The 22,387-nt window shown below is 44.2% G+C and overlaps 1 protein-coding gene across 1 annotated transcript in view; it reads left to right on the top strand.

Annotated features, from left to right (window-relative positions):
• LOC134342688 (rho GTPase-activating protein 39-like) overlaps window positions 1-22,387 on the top strand; it is a 234,955-nt gene that overhangs the window by 94,830 nt on the left and 117,738 nt on the right. Inside the window, exon 3 of the mRNA XM_063041107.1 lies at window positions 360-797. Within this exon, the coding sequence (XP_062897177.1) occupies window positions 360-797 (438 nt within the window). The remainder of the gene's footprint in view (window positions 1-359; window positions 798-22,387) is intronic.

Raw genomic sequence — 22,387 nt, forward strand, 5'->3', positions numbered from 1 at the left:
CTCTCAACTTCACTCATGGTCACCTCAATTATTAGTACAGACACTATCTAAGGTAATTAGAGATCTTATTTCCCAATGGAATCAAATTACCTTGCCTGGCATCTCAGGGCTGGGTGTGTCTGCACCTGCGGCACCTACACTCCCACCCTTGGCACTCCCACCCGCACCCTTCCCGCAGCTCTCCACCTTTGCCATTACCAACATCCTTTGCTTCTGCCTGAATAACGATCTCGCTCTTTGCTCCACATTGTATATGTATGTGCCTAAGACTTCTGCACGGTACTGTTGTTTCAATGTTTTGATGTGGATATGAGCAATAAAGCTAAGATCTTTAATCTCTCTTTACTTTGCACTTCTAGCTCAGATTGGGTGGAGATTATCGAGCCTAGGACACGAGAACATATGTACGTTAACCTGGTGACGGGTGAGTGTGGCTGGGATCCCCCACAGCACGTGCGTGTCAGGCAATCTAGTGAGAACCAGTGGTGGGAGCTCTTCGATCAAAACAACAACCGGTTCTATTACTACAATGCCCTCACTAAGCAGACGGTCTGGCATCGGCCGCAGAACTGTGACGTCGTCCCTTTGGCGCGGCTCCAGGCGATGAAGCGGAATTCCCAGTCAGACAGCCGGAGCCAGGCGCCCGGGGAAGGTGCTCAGACCCGAAGTAATTACAGCATCGATGGTCGTGCGTTTTCAGCCCAGCTGCTGGGGATTCAGGGTATGGAGAAAGGAAGCGAGGCTGCTGGTATCACACAAGATCAACAGGATTCAACAAACAGGAAGGAATGTGGAAGGTAGGTGGTGATATTTCTTTTCTTACCTCTGCCTTGTAAGCTAAGCAATCAAGCCCAACAACGAGGGATCCTTTACACAGTATAACACAAAGTTCCATGGTTTTATCAAGCTTTGTTCATACGGAATTTGTAGGATTATGAGCAGTTTTGGGCTTTATATCTGAGAAGGGATATGGTAGCATTGGAGACTGTCCAGAGGAGGTTCACAAGAATGAAAGAGTTAATGTATGAGGAGCATTTCATGGCACTAAGCCTGTACTCTCAGGAGTTTAGAAGAATGAGGGGGAGATCTCATTAAGACCTATCAAATATTGAAATGTCTGGATAGAGTGGGTGTGGAGAGAATGTTTCCAATAGTGGGAGAGTCTAGGACCAGAGGGCACTGCTTTGGAATAAAAGACTATCCCTTTAGAAGAGAGATGAGGAATAATTTTAGCCTGAGGATGATGAATCTGTGGAATTCATGCCACAGACAGCTATGGAGGCCAAGGTTTGGGGTATATTTAAAATGGAGGTTGGTAGATTTGTCAAAGTGTCAAACGTTATGGGGAGAAGGCAGGGTGATGGGGTTAAGAGGGATAACCAGTCATACATGATTGAATGGCGGGCAAGACTTGATAGGCTCGATACCCTAAATTTGCTCCTATGTTTTGTGGTTTTGTAGTCAAGTGTCTTTGGTAGCTGGTTAGTGTATTTTTTTCCCCAGTGTGAAAATATCAATTACTGGAGGGCCTAGGTTTAAGATGGGATAGGAAAAGTTTAAAGGAGATGTGCAGGGCAAGTTTTTAAAAATACAGAATAGTCGATGTCTGCATCACCCTGCCAGGGGAGGAGATGAAGCAGCCATGACAGCAGCACTTTTAGAGGCATTTAGACGAATCCATGAACCGGCAGAGAATTGAGGGACTTTGAAGATGTGCAGGCAGATGGGATTAGTTAGGATTACCGTCACCCATGGCACAAGCGTGACGGGCTGAAGGGCACGTTCCTGTGATTTACGGCTCTAAATGGAGGGTACCACCACAGTCCAGCCTGTCAGCACCGAGTGCAATGAAAAGCAAATTTAGAACATATTCACCTGAAGAATGGTCACGGTCAAGCAAAACTTCACGCTGAACCGTACACGCAGACATCAAGACCAGCTAGATTTTAAATGTAGAGGGAGCCCTCAGGACAAGGAAGTTATCTGCAGATCCTAGAACGTAAGCAGCTGAGATGTCCTTGAACCCCGAGTTGGCAGAGTTTGGAGATCTTGAGGGGGTTGTCGAGCTGCCGGTAAGGTAAATTACAGGGAGAAGTGAGACTATTGTTCCACTTAGAAACAGGTGAGTACCATAAAATTGGGATGTTGCTTAGTAAACGCTGCTGTGTTGGGAGTTCTGATCTGAGCAGTGAGGTTTCGAATGAGCTTTGGCTTGCATCACCGGGAAAATCGAGTATTCAAGCGACCAGTTTTTTCTAATGACTGATCACAGCTATGTTCATTTACACACCTTTTAGATGTTTGAAAGCAGTCACAGGAATTGTTTATTTGTGGCCAATGAAGAGTTTACATTTTAGCTGCTCATCCCGTCCAAAGGTTAAGTAGAGAGTGCTACCACAGTCTAAACTGTGACTACTGGGTATCGGAAAGGTTCAGTGAAAGGCAGGCTTCCAACACTTTTACACCAAAGAATGGTCACCATTCGGATTGGAGCTTAAGGTCAGATAATGCAGACAGAAGTCCTGTACGAAGGGTGTGGATTTAGGTTATTTCTCAGTCATGGCTTGTGAAAGCTGAAAAGTCATTTTATAAAAAAGATGTGGACTATTCTAACTTATATTTATTTTTCTGAATTGATTTTAACTGAATTTAAATGTGAAGTTCTCAGTGCTGCATTCCTGTTTGCCATTTACCTGGGGCTGAAGTTGCAGTCTTTTTGCTTTCAGTAGTCGTACTTCTATTAAAAGAGTCACATTCTCACAAGCTGGATGTCTAAGGTTTTCAGAGATTGATACAGTTTTTGTTCAGTAGGAATGTTTTGCATATGAACGCAGCTGCATGCTGTTTTTATCCTGGAGCTGTAAACTTGTCCAAGTGAAGTCTTGGGGCATCTACTCCTTTCCAAACTTCCTGGGCGCTGTGCCACTTTCTTGACATTGACCCACCTAAGTTGTTGAACAAAGCAATTCTGTCTCATCCGGATCTCTAGTGGTGCTGTGGATTGATTAGTCACTGGGAAATGGTAACAACCCAGTGATTTTTCTCTCTGCCTGACTCATCCATTTGTATCTCTTGCTCGCTCTCTCTGTCTCTGTGTGCTTCTCTGTCTGTCTCTCTCTCTGTCTCTCTCCTTCTCTCTCTCCTCTCTCTCTCTCCTCTCCTTCTCTCTCACCTCTTTATTGTGATTCAGAATACTGTTGCTGATAATCTGCAGTTCATCAAGTGATGTGATTCCAAACAGTATTCCAAATAGTTGAAAGAAACAAGATTGATTATAAATTAGTGTTGTTTAATGATGGTGTGGCTTGTCATGCACGAATTTGGGGTACAATACTGTGATTAGAAGTTTGGGATTAGGTTGAAGAAGGTAATATAATGTAGATAAATCGACAGTGAAAGTTAATATCTGCATACACTTGTTATGAGACTAGGGAGTTCATCATGTGAAGGCATAGGGTCACTTTTAAACACTGTCTGGATTCTGAACTGAAGGAATAGCTGGAACAGTTCTTCCAACTACCTGTGGAAAGGGTCTGCTGTCGCTTCCATATTTGATCTTTCTTCCCCATCACCGTGTGTATCCATTCCTGCTGGACATCTGATGCGGAGACATGGGCTTCTTCGGGCTAAACACGGCACTCTTCAGCTTTACCGGAGAGTGCCCTTTGGGGTGGAGTACCAGAAACTCTGGAACCATTTGCATCCAGAGAAAAGATTAAGGCATCAAAAAATGGGGGAAGATAGAATTTTACGTGGGCTGGTACATTGGGATAGTATTGGTATTGGCTTATTTTTGTCACATGTAGCAAGATACAATAAAATGCTCATCTTGCATGCTGTTCATACAGGTCAAATTATTACACAGTGCCGAGCTGGAATAAGGTAAAACAATAACAGGTGCAGAATAAAGTGTCAGAACTATTGAACAAGTGTAAACTATAAAGTGCAAGATCGTGACGAGGTAGATTGTAAGGCAAGAGTCCATCTTATCATACAAGAGGGAGAGGGGAGAAGAGAGAACGTCCAGGGTAGGTGAGCCTTGTTTATGCTGGGAGTTTACTGAGGCAGAGAGAAATTCAGGCAGAGTGCATTGAGGGGAGGCTGGTTCTTGTGATGTGCTGAGCTGTGTTCACAACTTTGCAGTTTACTACAGTCACATGCAGTTAACCGGGGAGGTTTTCGGTTTAAAGCTGGTTATTTAAACTTGACGTGTTGTCTGATTTTGTCTGCTTAGGGTGTGTACAGTACAGTAGTGCATACAGTACTGTGCAAGGTTTTAGGCAAAGCTGCTTTCAAAAGTTAATGAAATGAAAAGTTTCTGGATATCAAAAAAAAAGTTATAAAGTGAAAAGGTAAATCAATATTTGGTGTGATCACCCTTTGCCTTTAAAACTGCTTCAATTCTCTTAGGTACACTGTTGTACAGTTTCGTAATAACATTAGCTGGTAGGTTGTTCTAAGCATCTTGGAGAACTTGCCACAGTTCTTCTGCAGACTTTGGGTGTCCTGGTTGCTTCTGTCTCTCCAGGTAAGGGCTATGGGTAACCCGAGGTAATTTCTAAAGTAAGTACCTGTTTGGCCCAGCATCGTGGGCCAAAGGGCCTGTATTGTGCTGTAGGTTTTCTATGTTTCTATGTAATCGTTAGCAGCCTTGATAATGTTAAGATCAGGGCTCTGTGGAGGTCATACCATCTGAAACCATATAATAAATCTAGTGCGCCTGAGACATTTTCATAGTATTGTACAAGCAGAAATTATTGCTGTTAATGATCACGTATCTCACAGTCCATGGATAATGGGAGTTTCACGTCGGAGTACAGGGCTGAAAGTAAATTTTGCAAATGGCGTCAAGAGAACTTAATGTTCCAGTAAAGTCATTTAACATGTGCACTTACTGGGACACCCTAACTATCCGTGATGAACTGCTTTGCCAGTTGCAGTTGAAGTGTTGCAGTTTCATTCAACCTCCGAAGTGTCTGCAAGACTAGGAAGGATGAAGGAGAAATCCAATTCAATGCACATGATTGGCATATTAGAATTGCATAGAACATACACTCAGTGGCTCCTTTATAGTTACTTCCTGTACCTAATAAAGTGGCCACTGAATGCATGTTCATGGTCATCTGCTGTAGCCCATCCACTTCAAGGTTCAATGTGCTGTGCATTCAGAGATGCTGTTCTGCACACCGCTGCTGTAATGTGGTTATTTGAGTTACCATCACCCTCCTGTCAGCTTGAACCAGTCTGGCCATTCTCCTCTGACCTCTATCATTAACAAGGCGTTTTCGCTCTCAGAACTGCCACTCACTGGGTGTTTTTTGCATTATTCTCTGTCAAATCTAGAGACCGCTGTGCATGAAAATTACAGGGGATCAGCAGTTACTGAGCTGCTCAAACCACCCTGTCTGGCACCAAATATCATCCCGTGGTCACAGTCACTTAGATCACATTTCTTCCCCATTCTGATGTTTGATCTGAACAGCAACTGAACCTCTTGACCATGTCTGCATACTTTTGTACATTAAATTACTGCCACTTGATTGGCTGATTAGATATTTGCATTAACGAGCAGGTAATAAAGTGGCCAATGAGTGCAAAACAGTACAGGCCTTTGGGCCTACAATCACTGAAGACAAGTAGAAGACCACTGTACTTTTGCCGAACCTCAGAGGAAAAACCTCAAAGCCAAAGCTGCCAGTGATTTCCCTTAATCTCAAAGGATGTGCCTCTCAAAGCAATAATAACTTTAAGGTGATTCAAGGAAAGTATAGGGAGGGGAAGGTGTCAGCGGTGCCTTTTTATATAAAGATCGGTGAACGTACTGGCAGGGGTGATATTTTGAGGCAGATACATTAAGGGCATTTCAGAGACTCTTAGATAGGCACAGGGATGAAAGAAAAATGGACAGCTACTCAGGAGGGAAGGGTTAGCCATCATGGAATAGGTTAAAGGATCAGCAGAACGTTGTGGGCCGAAGGGCCGGTGCTTTACTATGGTGTTCGACCTTGAGATGACAAGTGTCAATGGACGAGTTGACGGCACTAGCCAGAGTCAGAGAACACTTCGGGAGTGCAGTGTGATGTGTTTTACTGGAACGGGGCTGCACGAGGACATACCCGATCAAATCTTTTCCATGGACAGCTTCCAGACCGTTCCGGCTGACCGGAAGTGCACTGAGAGCGGTAAGCGTAAAGGAGTTGGGTGCTTACTGTTCTGGTTAACAACGGATGGTGCAATCCGGGTCATATTACGATCGAGGAACGTGTTTGTAGACCGGATATTGAACTTTTTACTGTTGGACTTCAGCCATATTACACCGAGATACAATACTGGGCGTCACGGGAGGTTGTTCCTGCCTGTGGCCATCGAACTTGCAGCTCCTCCCATGGAGGGTCAGACACCCTGAGCCAATAGACGGGTCCTGGACTTATTTTCCATCTGGCATAGTTTGCATTTTATTGTTTGATTGTCTGTGGTTTTTGTATTGCTATATTTATGCTCTATTCTTGGTTGGTGCGGCTGTAACGAAACCCAATTTCCCTTGGGATCAATAAAGTATATCTATCTATCTGTCTGTCTATCTATTGCAGTTTCAGGAACAATCTCAGTCAGCCCCATATGATGTGCTTGGCTTATTAAGTGGCCCTGGTATGAGAGCAGAGTGGAAGTTGTGGCTTTTAGTCATACTGCACCTCCCTCCCACACTTTCTTGTTTGCTCAGGGCATTGAAAGAGTTTGCAGCAGTTAATTACTGCTCTGGTAGGCTGACACATGGGATCTTATCAATGTAGTTTAGGTATTAGTTATCTTCAACATAGGCATTGGACTTGAAGCTGAATTCTGGGCAGTCTAAAAGAACCTCGCTCAGTTCCTCACAGAGGCTTGTCTTGAGGTTAAGGTGGCTTTTGATTTGTCAGAGTTTCGATAACAGCACAGTGCTGTTCCACCTGTGCGACTGTTGGCCTCTGGTTCAGAAGGGGTTTTATTATTCAGAAGCTGTTATATTATGATATGGGCACCTTTTGTGGCTACTGCCCATTTCCGGCTTGCTCTCGAGAAGGAAGGGTCCGCTCTGTGTGATTGTGAAGGTTGTGCTACAGTGTTATGAAAATAAGACTCGTTTGGCCAAAGGCAGTTAGGTGTTCACCACATCACTGTCAGTCTCAAGAGTAATGCACACAAAATGCAGGAGGAACTCAGCAGGTCAAACAGCTTCTCAGGAGAAATAAACAGTCAACATTTCGGGCGGAGGCTTCCATTTTCCACATTCCCCAATCACCTGCCAACTTGTATTCCTCCCCACCCCCACCCCCGCTTTCTTGTTCTGGATCCTTCCCCTTCCTTTCCAGTCCCAATGAAGGGTCTCAGCTCGAAATGTCGCCTGTTTTTTTTCTTCTCCATAGCTGCTGTCCAACCTGCTGAGTTCCTCCTGCATTTTGTGTGTGTTGCTCTGGATTTCCAGCATCTGCAGAATCTCCTGTCAGGCTCAGTCAAGCTGGGTTTAGGACAGAATATGTAATTGTTGTGGATGCTCTCTCCAAAGGGCGTCAATGAATCAGATGAACTTTCATGACAACCTAGTGATTTCTGAGACTGGCCTTTTATCTCAGATAATTTAATTAACTGACCTTAAATTCCCCAGCTGCCACAGGGCAACTTGAACTTCTGTTTCGGGATCATCATCATGCAAGCTTATGGATTATGAGTCCAGTAACTGCATGATACACATCTGTGTGCTCTCCGTGTAACGAGAGATCTCTTTCTCTGCCATTATTTATGAGGCAGTTGCAGATCCCCTGAGGATGAAATCAATTCCATTTCAGTATTTCCAGCAGACAACTTGAATGAGCACAGGGTACTTAGTGTGTACCGAGGAATTGACTGTCACATTGATAAGTCACCTGCCATTTGTCTTTTAATATGTTGTGTCTGGAGCTGTGGCTCAGAGTATTTGAATATGATAAGTCAGCTCTTTAATCCAAATAGTCTTTTACATTCTAGTTGTCTCTGAGTAGGTTTATCATAACCAACTACATTATAGTTCATCATTTTGATTCTGGGTATCCTCCAACCTGATGGCATGAACATCGATTTCTTTAACTTTGTAGTGCAGCAGGATAGTATGACGCTATTGCTGTTCAGGGCATTTCGGGGCTCAGAATTCCGATCCAGCGCCACCTGTAAGGAGTTTTTATGTTCTCCCTGTGAACCATGTAGGTTTCCTCCGGGAGCTCCTCTTTCCTCTTGCGGTTTAATGTCGTACTGATTAGAAGGTAACAGGTATCCCCCGCTTTTCGAAAGTTCGCTTTACACCACTTGCTTTTACAAAAGACCTACATGTTTTCGTTAACCGAAAGAAATCTGAAGATGATTTTCACTTTTAAGAAAAAAGGCGAAAGCGAAAATAGCGTTGAGTGTTTGTTTTGCAGCGAACCGTTATAGAGGCAGCGCTCACTCCGAGCAGCGAGAGTGGCGCCGCCAAACTCCTTCCCCGGGAACTACACTCAGCATCAAGTCACCATAGTTTTGAACTGTATGTGTGAGCATCTGTGCTTTATCTCGATTTATTTTGTGCATCCGTTAGCAAGATGTGTCCTAAGGTATCAGAAAAACCTAACAGAGCTCGTAAGGGTATTACGCTTAGCGTAAAACTGGATGTAATTAAGGTTTCGATCGTGGTGAATGAAATAAAGACATTATGCGTGCGTTGAACTTGCCTGCGTCCACCGTTCGTACTATTTACACGCAGAGAGAAAGAATCTTGAAAGCTGCCAATGTTACCATTGGTTCTGCTGGTAGCAAAGTGGTCTCTTTTAGTCAACATCCAGTAACCACCATCATCATCACCACCACCTCTCAACCTTACAGTGTGCTCGCTCTCTTCTCAATTCTGGTAAGTGAAACTACACCGTACATGCATTATTTCTACTTTATGTAGGCTGTGTATTTATCATATCATTCCTACTTTTACTATATGTTAGTGTTATTTTAGGTTTTATGTGTTATTTGGTATGATTTGGTAGGTTATTTTTTGGGTCTGGGAACGCTCAAAAAATTTTTCCCATATAATTTAATGATAATTGCTTCTTTGCTTTACGCCATTTCGGCTTACGAAAGTTTTCATAGGAACGCTCTGCTTTTGGATAGCGGGGGACACTTGTAATTGGTAATTGTAAATTGTTCTGTGGTTTGGCCAGTGTTAGATAAGTGGGTTACTGAGTGCCGTGGCTCATTGGGCCGGAAAAGCCTGTTCCGCTCTGTATTTCTAAATAAAATAATAATATCTCTCCCCATCCCCTTTAATTCCCCACTCTGGCTCCCATCGTCCCTCTTCTCCCCACCTGCCTATCATCTCCCTCCTCATGCCCGGTGGCCCTCTTCCTTCCCTTTCTCCCATGCTTTACTTTCATCAGGTTCCTTCTCCACCTCCTTAATTTTTCCATCTATCACCTCCCCGCATCACTATCCCCACCCCTCCCAGCTGGCTTCACCTATCACCTTACAGCTTGTGCCCCTTCTCCTCTCCCCACCTTCTTATTCTGGGTTCTTTCCCCTTCCTTTCCAGTCCTGATGAAGGGCCTGAAACAGTGACTGTTTGTTCCTCTCCACAGATGTTGCCTGATGCACTGAGTTCCTCCAGCATTTTGTATGTGTTGCTCTAGACTGGGGGTCCCAAGCTGGGGTCCACGGACCCTTTGGATAATGGTAAGGGTCCATGGCATAAAAAAGCTTGGGAACTCTTGCTCTACATTATGGCTCACTTCTTATTGGGTTGGGACCCATTTTTTAGACAAGCATATGAAATTGGCTTTTGCAATGCAGAAGACTTCATGGTTCGAGTGACTTTTACCATTGCACTTTTGGCTTCAACTCACAGAATTTGATTTAACACAGAATATGAAGCCTGCTGTAACTCTTGTTTTGAGATCAAAACTGGAACATTTTTAGAACTCTTGAAGATCCAAAAATTGGCAGTGCTTTGTATCACAGTCAGATGCATGATTCATTGGTTAGACGGATAAAATCTTTGCTCTGTGATATAATTGCATCTGGTATTATCTCTGAGCCCTGGCTCTCACCTTCTGTATAACGTTATATTGCCAATCATACAGATCCACTTACTGGTGCTGCTAACTTATTGTTTTTAGTTCTTCATCTTTGGGGAGCATAAGACACCCAAATTGGGCCATTCAGCCCATCAAGTTTGTTCCGGCATTTCATCATGGCTGATTTATGTTCCATCTGAACCCCATTCTGGAAAATAGGAACATTTATGTCTTGCACTGTGCTGCTGCCACAAAACAACAAATTTCACAACATATGTCAGTGATAATAAAGTTGATTCTGATGTTACAACTGTACAAGGCCTTGGCAAGGCCAAATGAGCAATGAGCAACGGATATTGTTGCAAAGATGGTGGTGAGCTGCCTTTGGAACTGCAGTCAGTGGATTCAAGGTATTCCTTCTGTTCAGGAATTCAGGGATTTGGATCTAGTGATAATGAAGAGGCGACAGTGTATTTCCACATCAAGTGGAAGTATTTCTGTTGTCTCCTGCCCCTGTTCTCCTTGGTGAAACAGGTTTTGGGTTTGGAAGGTGCTTGAATATAAAAGGAGAGAAGATTAGCTTTATTTGTCACAGGCATGTTGAAGCATATAGGCAACTGTTATTTGCACCAACAACAACAGTGCACGGATGTGCTTAGGTCAGACTGAAATTGTTGCTGTGCTTCCAGTGCCACTGTAGCATGCCCACAACACACTAATCCTAACCGGTATGTCTTTGGACTGTGGGAGGAAACCACAGCACCTGGAGGAAATCCACACCGTTAACATACAAACTCCTTACAGACAGTGATGGGAGTTTGAACCCGGGCACTAGCATAGTAAAGCGTTACACTAACTGGTTCACCACTGTGCCACCTTCACAGTGCCGTTGGATTAATCAGGGCAAGTAAGTGTGACATGTGTTGCTGATGGGTGAATACTCAGCCACTGGGCAGCAGTGCTGGAGGGAACAGATGCTTTGGGTCGTGGATGGGGTGCCAGTCAAGTGAGCTACTTTGTCCCTGGTGATGTAACTTTGCTGATTCTTACTGATTCTGTTCTCATAATTTGCATGTTTTGCATAATTTTTATTGATTGGAGTATATTTCAAGAAGAAGTAGAACCCCAGTTATATTTGCTGTTTAAATTTGTATTCTCACCTCCATGAATTCTTACAAAACGTTGTTTCAAAGCATTGATTGTGCTGGCTTAGCAAAATTGTTATCCAGTTCAAATCCAAACAAGCCCCAATCAGACCTGGCTACTCTATGACCTAGAGTTGTCTGTGTGCTCAGATCAGTGGAGTCAGAGAGTAATACAGTACAGAAACAAGCCCTTCTGACATACTCACCCCTGCCAACCAAGATGCTCATCTAAGCTAGTCCTATTTACCTCCATTTGGCCCATGTCCCTCCAATCCATGCACCTAGAGGTCTTGTCCTGGGCCCAGCACAAAAGTGCAATTACAAAGAAAGCACAGCAGCGCCTCTTCTTCCTTAGAACTTTGTGGAGATTCGGCACGACATCTAAAATTTCCTATAGATGTGTGATGGAGACTGTTTTTTATCACGGCCCTATTTGAAAACACCAATGCCCTTGAACAGAAAATTCTGCAAAAAGTTGTGGATACAGTACTGTCCATCATTGTAAACACCTCCCTGCCATTGAGCACATCTACATGGAATGTTGTTGCAGGAAAGCAGTATCCATCATCAGAGACCCCCACCATCCAGGTCATGCTCTCTTCTCACTGCTGCCATCAGGAAGAAGCTCCAGGAGCCTCAGGACCTACACTACCGGGTTCAGGAACAGTTATTACTCCTCAACCATTAGGCTCCTGAACCAGAGGGTATAACTTCATTCAGCTTCACTTAACTTCACTTGCCCCATCATTGAAATGTTCCCTCAGCCTATGGACTCACTTTCAAGGAGTCTTCATCTCATGCTTCTTGGTATTTGTTGCTTATTTGTTTATTTATTTATTATTTCTTTTGTATTTGCACAGTTTGTTGTCTTTTGCACACTGGTTGTTTGTCCGTCCTGTTGGGTGCGGTCTTTCATTGATTCTATTATGTTTCTTGGATTTACTGAGTGTGCCCGCAAGAAAACGAATCTCAGGGTTGTATATGGTGACATATCTGTACTTTGATAATAAACCTACTTTGAACTCTGAGCAAAATGACTTAATTATATTTGCCTCCAGCACTTCCTCTAGCAGCTCACCCCAATTACATACCACCCTCTGTGTGAAGACCTTTCACCTTAGGTCTCTTAAATCTTTCTCCTCTCGCATTAAACTTCTGCCATTTAGTTTTTGATTTCCTTTTCCTGAGAAAAAAAGATGTTTTTAATTTTCTTTTTATTTTATCAGAAGTTATGAACATCAGTGTACTGTAGCTTTTGATCAGTATAGTGGATAAAAACACTTATGTTGTGCAGTGTACTCTTCCACGTGGGGACCATGGCCTCACATGGTGACAAAAGACTGTAAGTAGTAATTCTGAGGCCTCCGTTGGTCTGGGTCAACTATGGATATTGCACCCTAGCTGTCTAGATGTGCAAAGTGGGGGAGCACAATATAGAGAGCAAGCTGTTGCCCGTGTAGCAAGTTCCCCCCATCCACGCAGCTAATGAACCCAAAGGAATGGAAGAGACCGATACATTTTGGTGCCAGCAATGTCGCAGGAGTTGCCAGTCAGCATTGAACTCAATGTAGGACTGCCTTAGGAACTCCAGCTCCAGATTTTCCTCAGGGTTTGCTCCCAAAGCCTTCCCCGTGAGTGGTTATAACCGCAAGGCATTGGAGTTTTGAGATCAGAGTTTATCTTCACCTAGGTGAGCCCCATCTGCCTGAAACGACTGGTTTTAAGGTGCCACTGATCCTCCCTTGCCCCTTAGCTAAGCCACATGTGAAGGCCAGGAGCTGGACTTGGATGTCAGAGGCTATTTGAGGCGCACGCCATTGGGAGCATTTAGTAGTGGGACCTTATCCCCACTACCTCTCCTTGCTATAACAATCTTAAGATAGAAATTATAGCTTGACAATCAGTATTCTTCTTGTGAATCTGGATGAGCATTGCTTGATGTAATACAGAGACAGATTTTCTTTTCAGCAGGGAACACTGGCTTGTGCACAAAGTTTATTACCTATTTTGTGTGACGATGCAGTTCTTACACTGTGCAAAGGGTTACAGCAAATGTGATCTGTTAGCTGTGCTGCTTCTCCTGTGAATCCCATGATAGCTATAAGTAATGGATAACCAGTCATGAAATTTTAATGATGACTGTTTGCAGCATTGATTTCTTGTCTAGGCACAAGTGTCCTTTCTGGTTAATAGAATTGCCTGCTGCTGGGTGGTCCCCTGATCAGGTCATCAACTTCCTTATGTCATGCCATGTGCTGTTCTTTTATCCGCTCGCCCCCTCAGCACAGTCACCAGACACAGCTCAGCTTTGTTCTCATTCTTTGTGAAGGATCATCTGAAAAAATGTGCATAACAATTCCAGTCATGACGTTACAGAGTGACTTTCAAGAATGCTGTCTGTACACTCCTCCCGCACGAGCTACTTGAGTCGTACAGCAAGGAGAAAAGACCCTTTGGCCCAGCTTGATACTTGCTATGATGCTGTCTACCTACATATTGAAAAACTGCACATAATCTTTTTCAGTTTATCTTTGTTGACTGGTGCAATGTCAAATGCCTCTTTTCTGCGAATGGTTTTCCTGAATCCAATGAAGGATTCAGTCCTGATTAATAGTTTGCATGTGAGCCAGATCTGGGCAAAAGGGACTTAGATGGCCAACTTGGTTGGTATGGATCAGTTGGGTCACTTCTGTATTATAATCTGAGGACCATTACCCAACAAGGATGAATTATAATAGGTTGCCTGTCCTGAAACTTAATTTGGGTTTTAAAGCTACCTTGCTCCGCGTGTTTGGCATCTGTTGTATGAGATGTTTACTCAGCAGGTGTTTCTGAGCTGTCTCGCACCCAGCTGAGTACCTCATGGTAAGCTGTATGTGTGCAAAGATCGCAGTGGGAATAAAATACCTTAAAGTAAGAATGATTAGCTTTATCTGTCACAGGTATGTAAAGCATATAGTGAAATGCGTCATTTGTGTCAAGGCAATTCAGTAACAATTGTGCTGGGCAGCCTGCGATCATTGCCATGCGTCTGGTGCCAACATAACATGCCCACAAAGTCTTTCAGAGCTACACACACAAAATGCCGGAGGAACTCAGCAGGCCAGGCGGCATCTACTTTCAGAGTTCTCTTGGGTTGAATTTTTTCTCTTTCAGTCAGTTCTATTCCTTAAATCATGTTGTTCAACCTCCACTATGTAAGCCATTCAGTCCCTTTCCCAAGATTGTTGAAATCCCAGTCAGCTAATAGTATATCTGCTCAGTAAGCTCAGCCATTCCACATCTTTCTTCTGCATGCTTTGTAGCACACTCCCATTTCCTTCCACACATTGGCCATCCCTTGCTTCTTGCATTTTCCTTCAGTTCCTTTGTGCTGTGGCTCTACCCTACTTGGGCGCTGAGGCTGCATCATCTGTCTCAGCTTACTGTACAGAGGAAGTGCCTCTTCTCTTCCATAACCTCTCCCTACCTTTCATTAATGTACGTAAAATTCGTAAAGTTCCCTATATACCTCATCCTCAGTTTAGTTTATCCTTAGTCTCCATAAAGAAAACTTGGAGATAATGTAATCTAAGGATGACTCTATTACTTCTGAATTTTGATCTGCCTTGCTGTAGAGGTAATTAGAATCTGATAGAGTGATGGAATACTACAGCACAGAAACAAACACTGGCTCATCTAGTCCATGCCGAACTCTGTATTCTGCCAGCTCCATCAACTTGCACTTTCGCCATAGCCCTCCATACCCGTACCATCCATGTACCTATGCAAACTTCACCTAAATATTGTAATTGAACACACATCCACCACTTCCGGCATCACCCTTTGAGTGAAGAAATTCCCCCTCGTGTTCCCCTGAAACATTTCACCTTTCATCCATAACCTATGATCTTTAGTTCTAGTCTTCACCCAACCTCAGTGGAAAAAGATTGCTTGCATATACCCTCCCCTCATATATTTGTGTACCTCTCACAATTCTCCCCTTGTTCTCCAATGCTCCAAAGAAAAAAAAGGTCCTCAGGTCATCTGTTGTTTATCGTCGCATTGTGTTTCCAAATGCAGATGTGCAGTGAAGAGGATTGAAAGATGGTTGAATGTTTTTCCCTCTGCAAGTAACTGGTGGCAGTCTCCAGATCATGAGATCAGAAGTTCTTGGAAACACCCCAATCTTAAGTATTTTGTTAGAATCCCTTCACAGCTAATTCCCTTCAAAGTTTGACATTTTAGATTAGCTTTGAGATTGGAATGGAGATCAGTACCACCCAACAGATGGTGATTTTCAGAAACGATTTGTGCGGATGTGTTTGCTGTAGACTTTTTCCATTGAAAGCTAGGAACTGCTTCAAAAAGCTATGTGCCAGATCTGAAAAGGAAAGTTCAAAAAAAAGTTCAAAGTAAATTTATTATCAAAGTACATATACAGCATGTCACCATATACAACTTGAGATTTGTTTTCTTGCGGGCATGCTCAATAAATTCAAGAAACATAATTGAATCATGTGCAGATACTATAAGCAATAAATATCGAGAACATGAGATGCCGAGTCCTTGAAAGTGGATCCATAGGTTGTGGGAACAGTTCAGTAGCGTGGTGATTGAAGTTGAGTGAAGTTGTCCCCACTAGTCCAACAGCCTGGTGGTTGAGGATTGAACAACACTGAGCTAATTTATTTACTTGTTGTAGCACCGAAGGACAGCATATAGCCCAGTTGCATTCATGTAGATTGAGAGTTTTCAGGCATATTGCCTGTTCTTTCTCCATGGTTCTCTCAAGCTTCCATATTTCTGCAGTTCATACAGCATAGAAGGAAGCCATTTAGCCCATCAAATCTTTTCTGGCTCACAGAATAATCTTCTCTCCCTGCTAATTTTTCCTGTTTCCTTTTCTTCACACATTCCCAATAATTCCACAACACACAAAGTGCTGGATGAACTTATAAAATCAGGCAGTATCAATGGAAAGGAATCAGCAATCGATGTTTCAGGCCAAGACCCTTCAATAGCCTGCAAGTTCGACTGTTTATTTCCATCCTTGCATGCTGCCTGAGTTTCTCCGGCACTTTGTGTTGCTACGTTAACAGAAACTTGCAGTTTTAAAAGTAACCAACCAATCCGCAAGTCCTTGGGATGTGGAAAGAAAACAGAGCACCCTGGGAAAAACCCCAATGGTCACAGAGAATGTGTCTACTCCACAGAGATAACTCCAAAGGTCAGGGTTGAACCTGGGCTCCTGTGGTTATGAAATAGCAGCCTCATAGGAGGGAACCTACCAGGATTTGCCTTCACTTAATTTACTTAAGCTCATCACCCCTACTGGGGCATAAGCCACTGGCAGCAGCTCATCTACTCTGGACCAGTCATTCAAGTTGTCCCCAGGTGTAGACCATCTTTGAAGATCCTTCCTCTCCTTGGGATAAGATCTTTGGTTCTGTTGCCATTGTCGTTTCTGTAGATCTTATGTTTTTTTTTTGGGATGGAGTTGCTAAACCCGTGCCCAACCCTCCTCCTTTCACAGCTGGGCTTGACACTGTCCATGGTGGAGTTAATCTTCACTAAAGGCAAGGATTAGTTAGGGAGAGCCAGTGTTTCGTTGTTCACGGAATATCCTGTCCCACAAATTGGATTGAATTTTTTTGAGGTGCTAGCTAAGGATATTGATGAGGGGACTACAGTAGATGTTGTCTACACGGAGAACGTAGAACATAGAACAGTACAGCACAGCAACAGGCCCTTTGAGCACAACATTGTGCCAGACTATGTAATCTCTTCTGCCTCCCTCCATTCTCAGCACCATCGCTTGAGTAAGGTCTTTGACAAACTTGCACATTGATAGGCTGGTCCAGAATGTTAGAGCTCATGGTGTCCATAGCAGGATGCATAAATTTAATATAAAATTGTATGTATGTCACCATATTCAACCCTGAAATTTGTTTTCTTGTGGACATTCACAGTAAACAAAATCAGTGAAAAATCACGCACAACATAGATGGACAACCAGTCAGTGTGCAAAAGCAAATAAACCGTACAAATACAAAAAAAACCCAATAATTATACATAAGTAAAAAATATTGAGAACATAAGATGAAGAGTCCTTGAAAGTGAGTCCATTGGTTGTGGGAAGAGTTCTGTGATGTTGCAAGTGGAGTGAAGTTAGCCCCTCTGGTTCAGGAACCTAATGGTCGAGGGGTAGTAACGGTCCCTGAACCTGCTGGTGTGAGTCCTGAGGCTCCTTTACTTCCTCATGGCAGCAGCAGGAAGAGAGCACGACCTGGGTGATTATCAGTGACCAGTCGTGTATTGCAGGGATCCGTACCCTGCAGTATTATTGGTGTGCAAATGGTAGGAAAGATTTTTTAAAAGTCACAACATGATACAGATTAGTTGGAAATTTGGCAGAGCTATAGCAAATGAAATCTGCCATAATCCTCTTCTCCATATGTGTTGTTCCCTCTACAAATAGATTCAAATTTCGGGGTTGGATTTCACATAAAGTATTACGAGGAGCTGCATTTCGGGAAGGCAGACAGATATGTTGTGCACAGTAAATGAAAGGGTCTTGTAGAGTATTCATGATCTTGGATTTGATTTAGAATTGGGGTTTTTTTTGTACTTGAAGTTTAGATTTTCTATGATTGTATTTTTCTATAATCACTTGTAATTGTTTAGTGAATTTTTCAGCAAGTATGGTATAGTTGATTTTGTGTTTTTCTAGAAGCTTTCCAGTTTTTCTGCAGCAGGTGTCACGCCATTTAAACTTGGTTCTTTTATAGGTTAGTGGCTATCACTGGAATTTTGTTTTTCTCTAGTCTGAGTATGAGGCGATCATAATTTCTTTGTTCTCTCAAATTGCATTCTTTGTTCTTCATTCTTGTAACCCTTTATGTAATGACTATAAACAACAAGTTTTATGGCTCATTCTTGACTTCCAACGAACTTCTGGACCACAAAAGCACCAAGTTTCAACAACGAATCAAAAGGGACTTTGGATCATGCGTCCATTGATTTTTGAAATTGGTGGGTACAGCGGGATGTGGTAATGAAGGTAATGGGTAATGGGTACAGCAGGATGTGGTAATGGGTAATGGGTACAGCGGGATGTGGTAATGATTTTTGAAATTGGTGGGTACAGCGGGATGTGGTAATGGGTAATGGGTACAGCAGGATGTGGTAATGAAGGTAATGGGTAATGGGTACAGCGGGATGTGGTAATGAAGGTAATGGGTAATGGGTACAGCGGGATGTGGTAATGAAGGTAATGGGTACAGCGGGATGTGGTAATGGGTAATGGGTACAGCGGGATGTGGTAATGGGTAATGGGTACAGTGGGATGTGGTAATGATTTTTGAAATTGGTGGGTACAGCGGGATGTGGTAATGAAGGTAATGGGTAATGGGTACAGCAGGATGTGGTAATGGGTAATGGGTACAGCGGGATGTGGTAATGGGTAATGGGTACAGCGGGATGTGGTAATGAAGGTAATGGGTAATGGGTACAGCGGGATGTGGTAATGAAGGTAATGGGTAATGGGTACAGCGGGATGTGGTAATGAAGGTAATGGGTAATGGGTACAGCGGGATGTGGTAATGGGTAATGGGTACAGCGGGATGTGGTAATGGGTAATGGGTACAGCGGGATGTGGTAATGATTTTTGAAATTGGTGGGTACAGCGGGATGTGGTAATGAAGGTAATGGGTAATGGGTACAGCAGGATGTGGTAATGGGTAATGGGTAATGGGTACAGCGGGATGTGGTAATGGGTAATGGGTACAGCGGGATGTGGTAATGAAGGTAATGGGTAATGGGTACAGCGGGATGTGGTAATGAAGGTAATAGGTAATGGGTACAGCGGGATGTGGTAATGAAGGTAATGGGTAATGGGTAATGGGTACAGCGGGATGTGGTAATGAAGGTAATGGGTAATGGGTACAGCGGGATGTGGTAATGAAGGTAATGGGTAATGGGTACAGCGGGATGTGGTAATGGGTAATGGGTACAGCGGGATGTGGTAATGGGTAATGGGTACAGCGGGATGTGGTAATGGGTAATGGGTACAGCGGGATGTGGTAATGATTTTTGAAATTGGTGGGTACAGCGGGATGTGGTAATGAAGGTAATGGGTAATGGGTACAGCAGGATGTGGTAATGGGTAATGGGTACAGCGGGATGTGGTAATGGGTAATGGGTACAGCGGGATGTGGTAATGAAGGTAATGGGTAATGGGTACAGCGGGATGTGGTAATGAAGGTAATGGGTAATGGGTACAGCGGGATGTGGTAATGAAGGTAATGGGTAATGGGTACAGCGGGATGTGGTAATGGGTAATGGGTACAGCGGGATGTGGTAATGAAGGTAATGGGTAATGGGTACAGCGGGATGTGGTAATGGGTAATGGGTACAGCGGGATGTGGTAATGAAGGTAATGGGTACAGCAGGATGTGGTAATGATTTTTGAAATTGGTGGGTACAGCGGGATGTGGTAATGAAGGTAATGGGTAATGGGTACAGCAGGATGTGGTAATGATTTTTGAAATTGGTGGGTACAGCGGGATGTGGTAATGATTTTTGAAATTGGTGGGTACAGCGGGATGTGGTAATGGGTAATGGGTACAGTGGGATATGGTAATGATTTTTGAAATTGGTGGGTACAGCGGGATGTGGTAATGATTTTTGAAATTGGTGGGTACAGCGGGATGTAGTAATGGGTAATGGGTACAGTGGGATATGGTAATGATTTTTGAAATTGGTGGGTACAGCGGGATGTGGTAATGATTTTTGAAATTGGTGGGTACAGCGGGATGTGGTAATGGGTAATGGGTACAGTGGGATATGGTAATGATTTTTGAAATTGGTGGGTACAGCGGGATGTGGTAATGATTTTTGAAATTGGTGAGTACAGCGGGATGTGGTAATGAAGAAGGCCGATGGTAGTCTGTCTCTACATAAAGTGAAAGGTTTTCCTTACTGACTCCCGAGCTATAGCTTTCGCCAATCACTTTAAATCTATGTTGATTGGTTCTGGAACTTTCTGTTCATCTTAATCTAGCGTTTCACATTGATTAAACTTCCAACTACAGTTCCTAGTTCTGCTTCACTTTAGCAAATGTTGTAGCGGTTATTCTCATATTTCTGAGTATTTTGTTTAATTAGCAGATTTTAATCATTTGTTCATTTGAGAAAACAGCATCTCGGACAGCACACTAGATGCTGTGGAATGCCTGCCTGTCGTGGAGGAACTTGATGCACTGCCGACTGCCGAAGAGCTGAGTAAAGCCATCAACAGCCTGCCCACTGGGAAGGCACCAGGATTGGATGGCATTCCACCAGAGGCCATCAAATGCGCAAAGGGCGTCCTGCTAAACCACCTGCACGAACTACTGTGCCACTACTGGATAGAGGGAGCAGTGCCGCAAGACATGAGAGACTGCAACATTGTCACCCTATATAAGAACAAAGGGGACAGAAGCGACTGTAACAACTACAGGGGAATCTCCTTGCTGAGCATCGTTGGGAAGGTCTTCGCCCGTGTGGTCCTGCAGAAAATAGCCGAAAGGGTATATCCCGAGTCTCAGTGCGGTTTCAGGTCAGAACGCTCCACAATCAACATGATCTTCTCCCTGTGACAGCTACAAGAGAAATGCAGAGAGCAAAGACAACCACTCTACGTCGCTTTCATTGACCTTACGAAGGCCTTCCATCTTGCGAGCAGAGACGGCCTGTTCAAAATCCTCGCCAGGATTGGTTGTCCCCCGAGGCTCCTCAGGATAGTTCAGTCATTCCACACAGTAATGAAGGGCGTCATTCAGTTCGACGGCTCTTCTTCGGAGGCCTTCAACATCCGTAGCGGTGTGAAGCAGGGCTGTGTGCTTGCCCCCACCCTGTTTGGCGTCTTCTTTGCAGTCATGCTGAAGCACACCTTTGGAACATCAACTGATGGTGTCTACCTCCACACCAGATCAAATGGGAGGCTGTTCAGTCTGTCCCGGCTGAGGGCGAAAACCAAGGTTCGTGAAGTACTCATCAGGGACATGTTGTTTGCAGACGTTGCGGCACTGGCAACGCACTCTGAAGAGCAACTGCAGCACCTGATGGACAGCTTCTCAAGAGCCTGCCAGGATTTCGGCATGACCATCAGCCTGAAGAAGACCAACGTGTTGGGCCAAGGCATTGAGCACCCCCCGCCCCCCCCCCCCAGCCGTCACCATCAACAACTACGAGCTGGAGGTAGTCCACAAGTTTACATACCTTGGCTCCACCATCACGGACAGCCTCTCCCTAGACCCGGAGATCAACAGATGGATTGGACGAGCAGCCTCAACATTCGCCAGGCTGACAAAGAGAGTCTGGGAGAACAGAAAGCTAACAATGCACACCAAAGTTTCAGTCTACAGGGCCTGCGTCCTCAGCACACTGCTTTACGGCAGCGAGACCTGGAGCCTCTACTACAAACAAGAACGGCGTCTCAACGCCTTCCAGCTTCCACCTTCGCAGCCTGAGACGCATCCTGGACATCATGTGGACCGATCGAGTCACCAACAATGAGGTCCTGGCCCGTACCCAGTTACCCAGCCTCTTCACCCTGCTCCAACAATGCCGTCTCCGCTGGCAGGGCCACATACACCGCATGTCAGACTGGAGGATCCTGAAAGACCTGCTGTACGGAGAACTGGCCTCTGGCAAGAGAGCACAAGGGCAGCCCCATCTTCGTTTCAAAGACGTTTGCAAGAGAGACATGAAGTCACTGAAAATGAACGTCGAGAGGTGGGAAGACATCGCAAGCGATTGCTCTCACTGGAGGCTGGAACTACGCAGTGGTCTAAAAAGAGGTGGAGAAGCTGAGGCTTGCTGCTGAAGAAAAGCGCACTCGTCGGAAAAACAGCACCAAGACAACACTGGAGGACAGTGCAGTCGATGCAGCGGAGATTGTCACTCCCGTGTGGGCCTCTAAAGCCACAACAGATGCTGCTCTAACACAGACTGAAGCAAGACTTTCCATGGTCTTACGTGACTGACGGATGCCACCTAATCATTTGTTCATTTGTTATGCAAACAATCTCCAGGTTACGAACGCACAGCTTATTGGACACCCAAAATACCACTGAGCTCCTACAATGTTATTAAAATTCAAAAGTCCAATGTACTGTACATCAGTGCATAAACGCAGGATATTCTGCAGATGCTGGAAATTTTGAGCAACAC

The sequence above is a fragment of the Mobula hypostoma genome, chromosome 2 (genome assembly GCF_963921235.1).
Source record: "Mobula hypostoma chromosome 2, sMobHyp1.1, whole genome shotgun sequence".
Lineage (NCBI taxonomy): Eukaryota > Metazoa > Chordata > Chondrichthyes > Myliobatiformes > Myliobatidae > Mobula > Mobula hypostoma.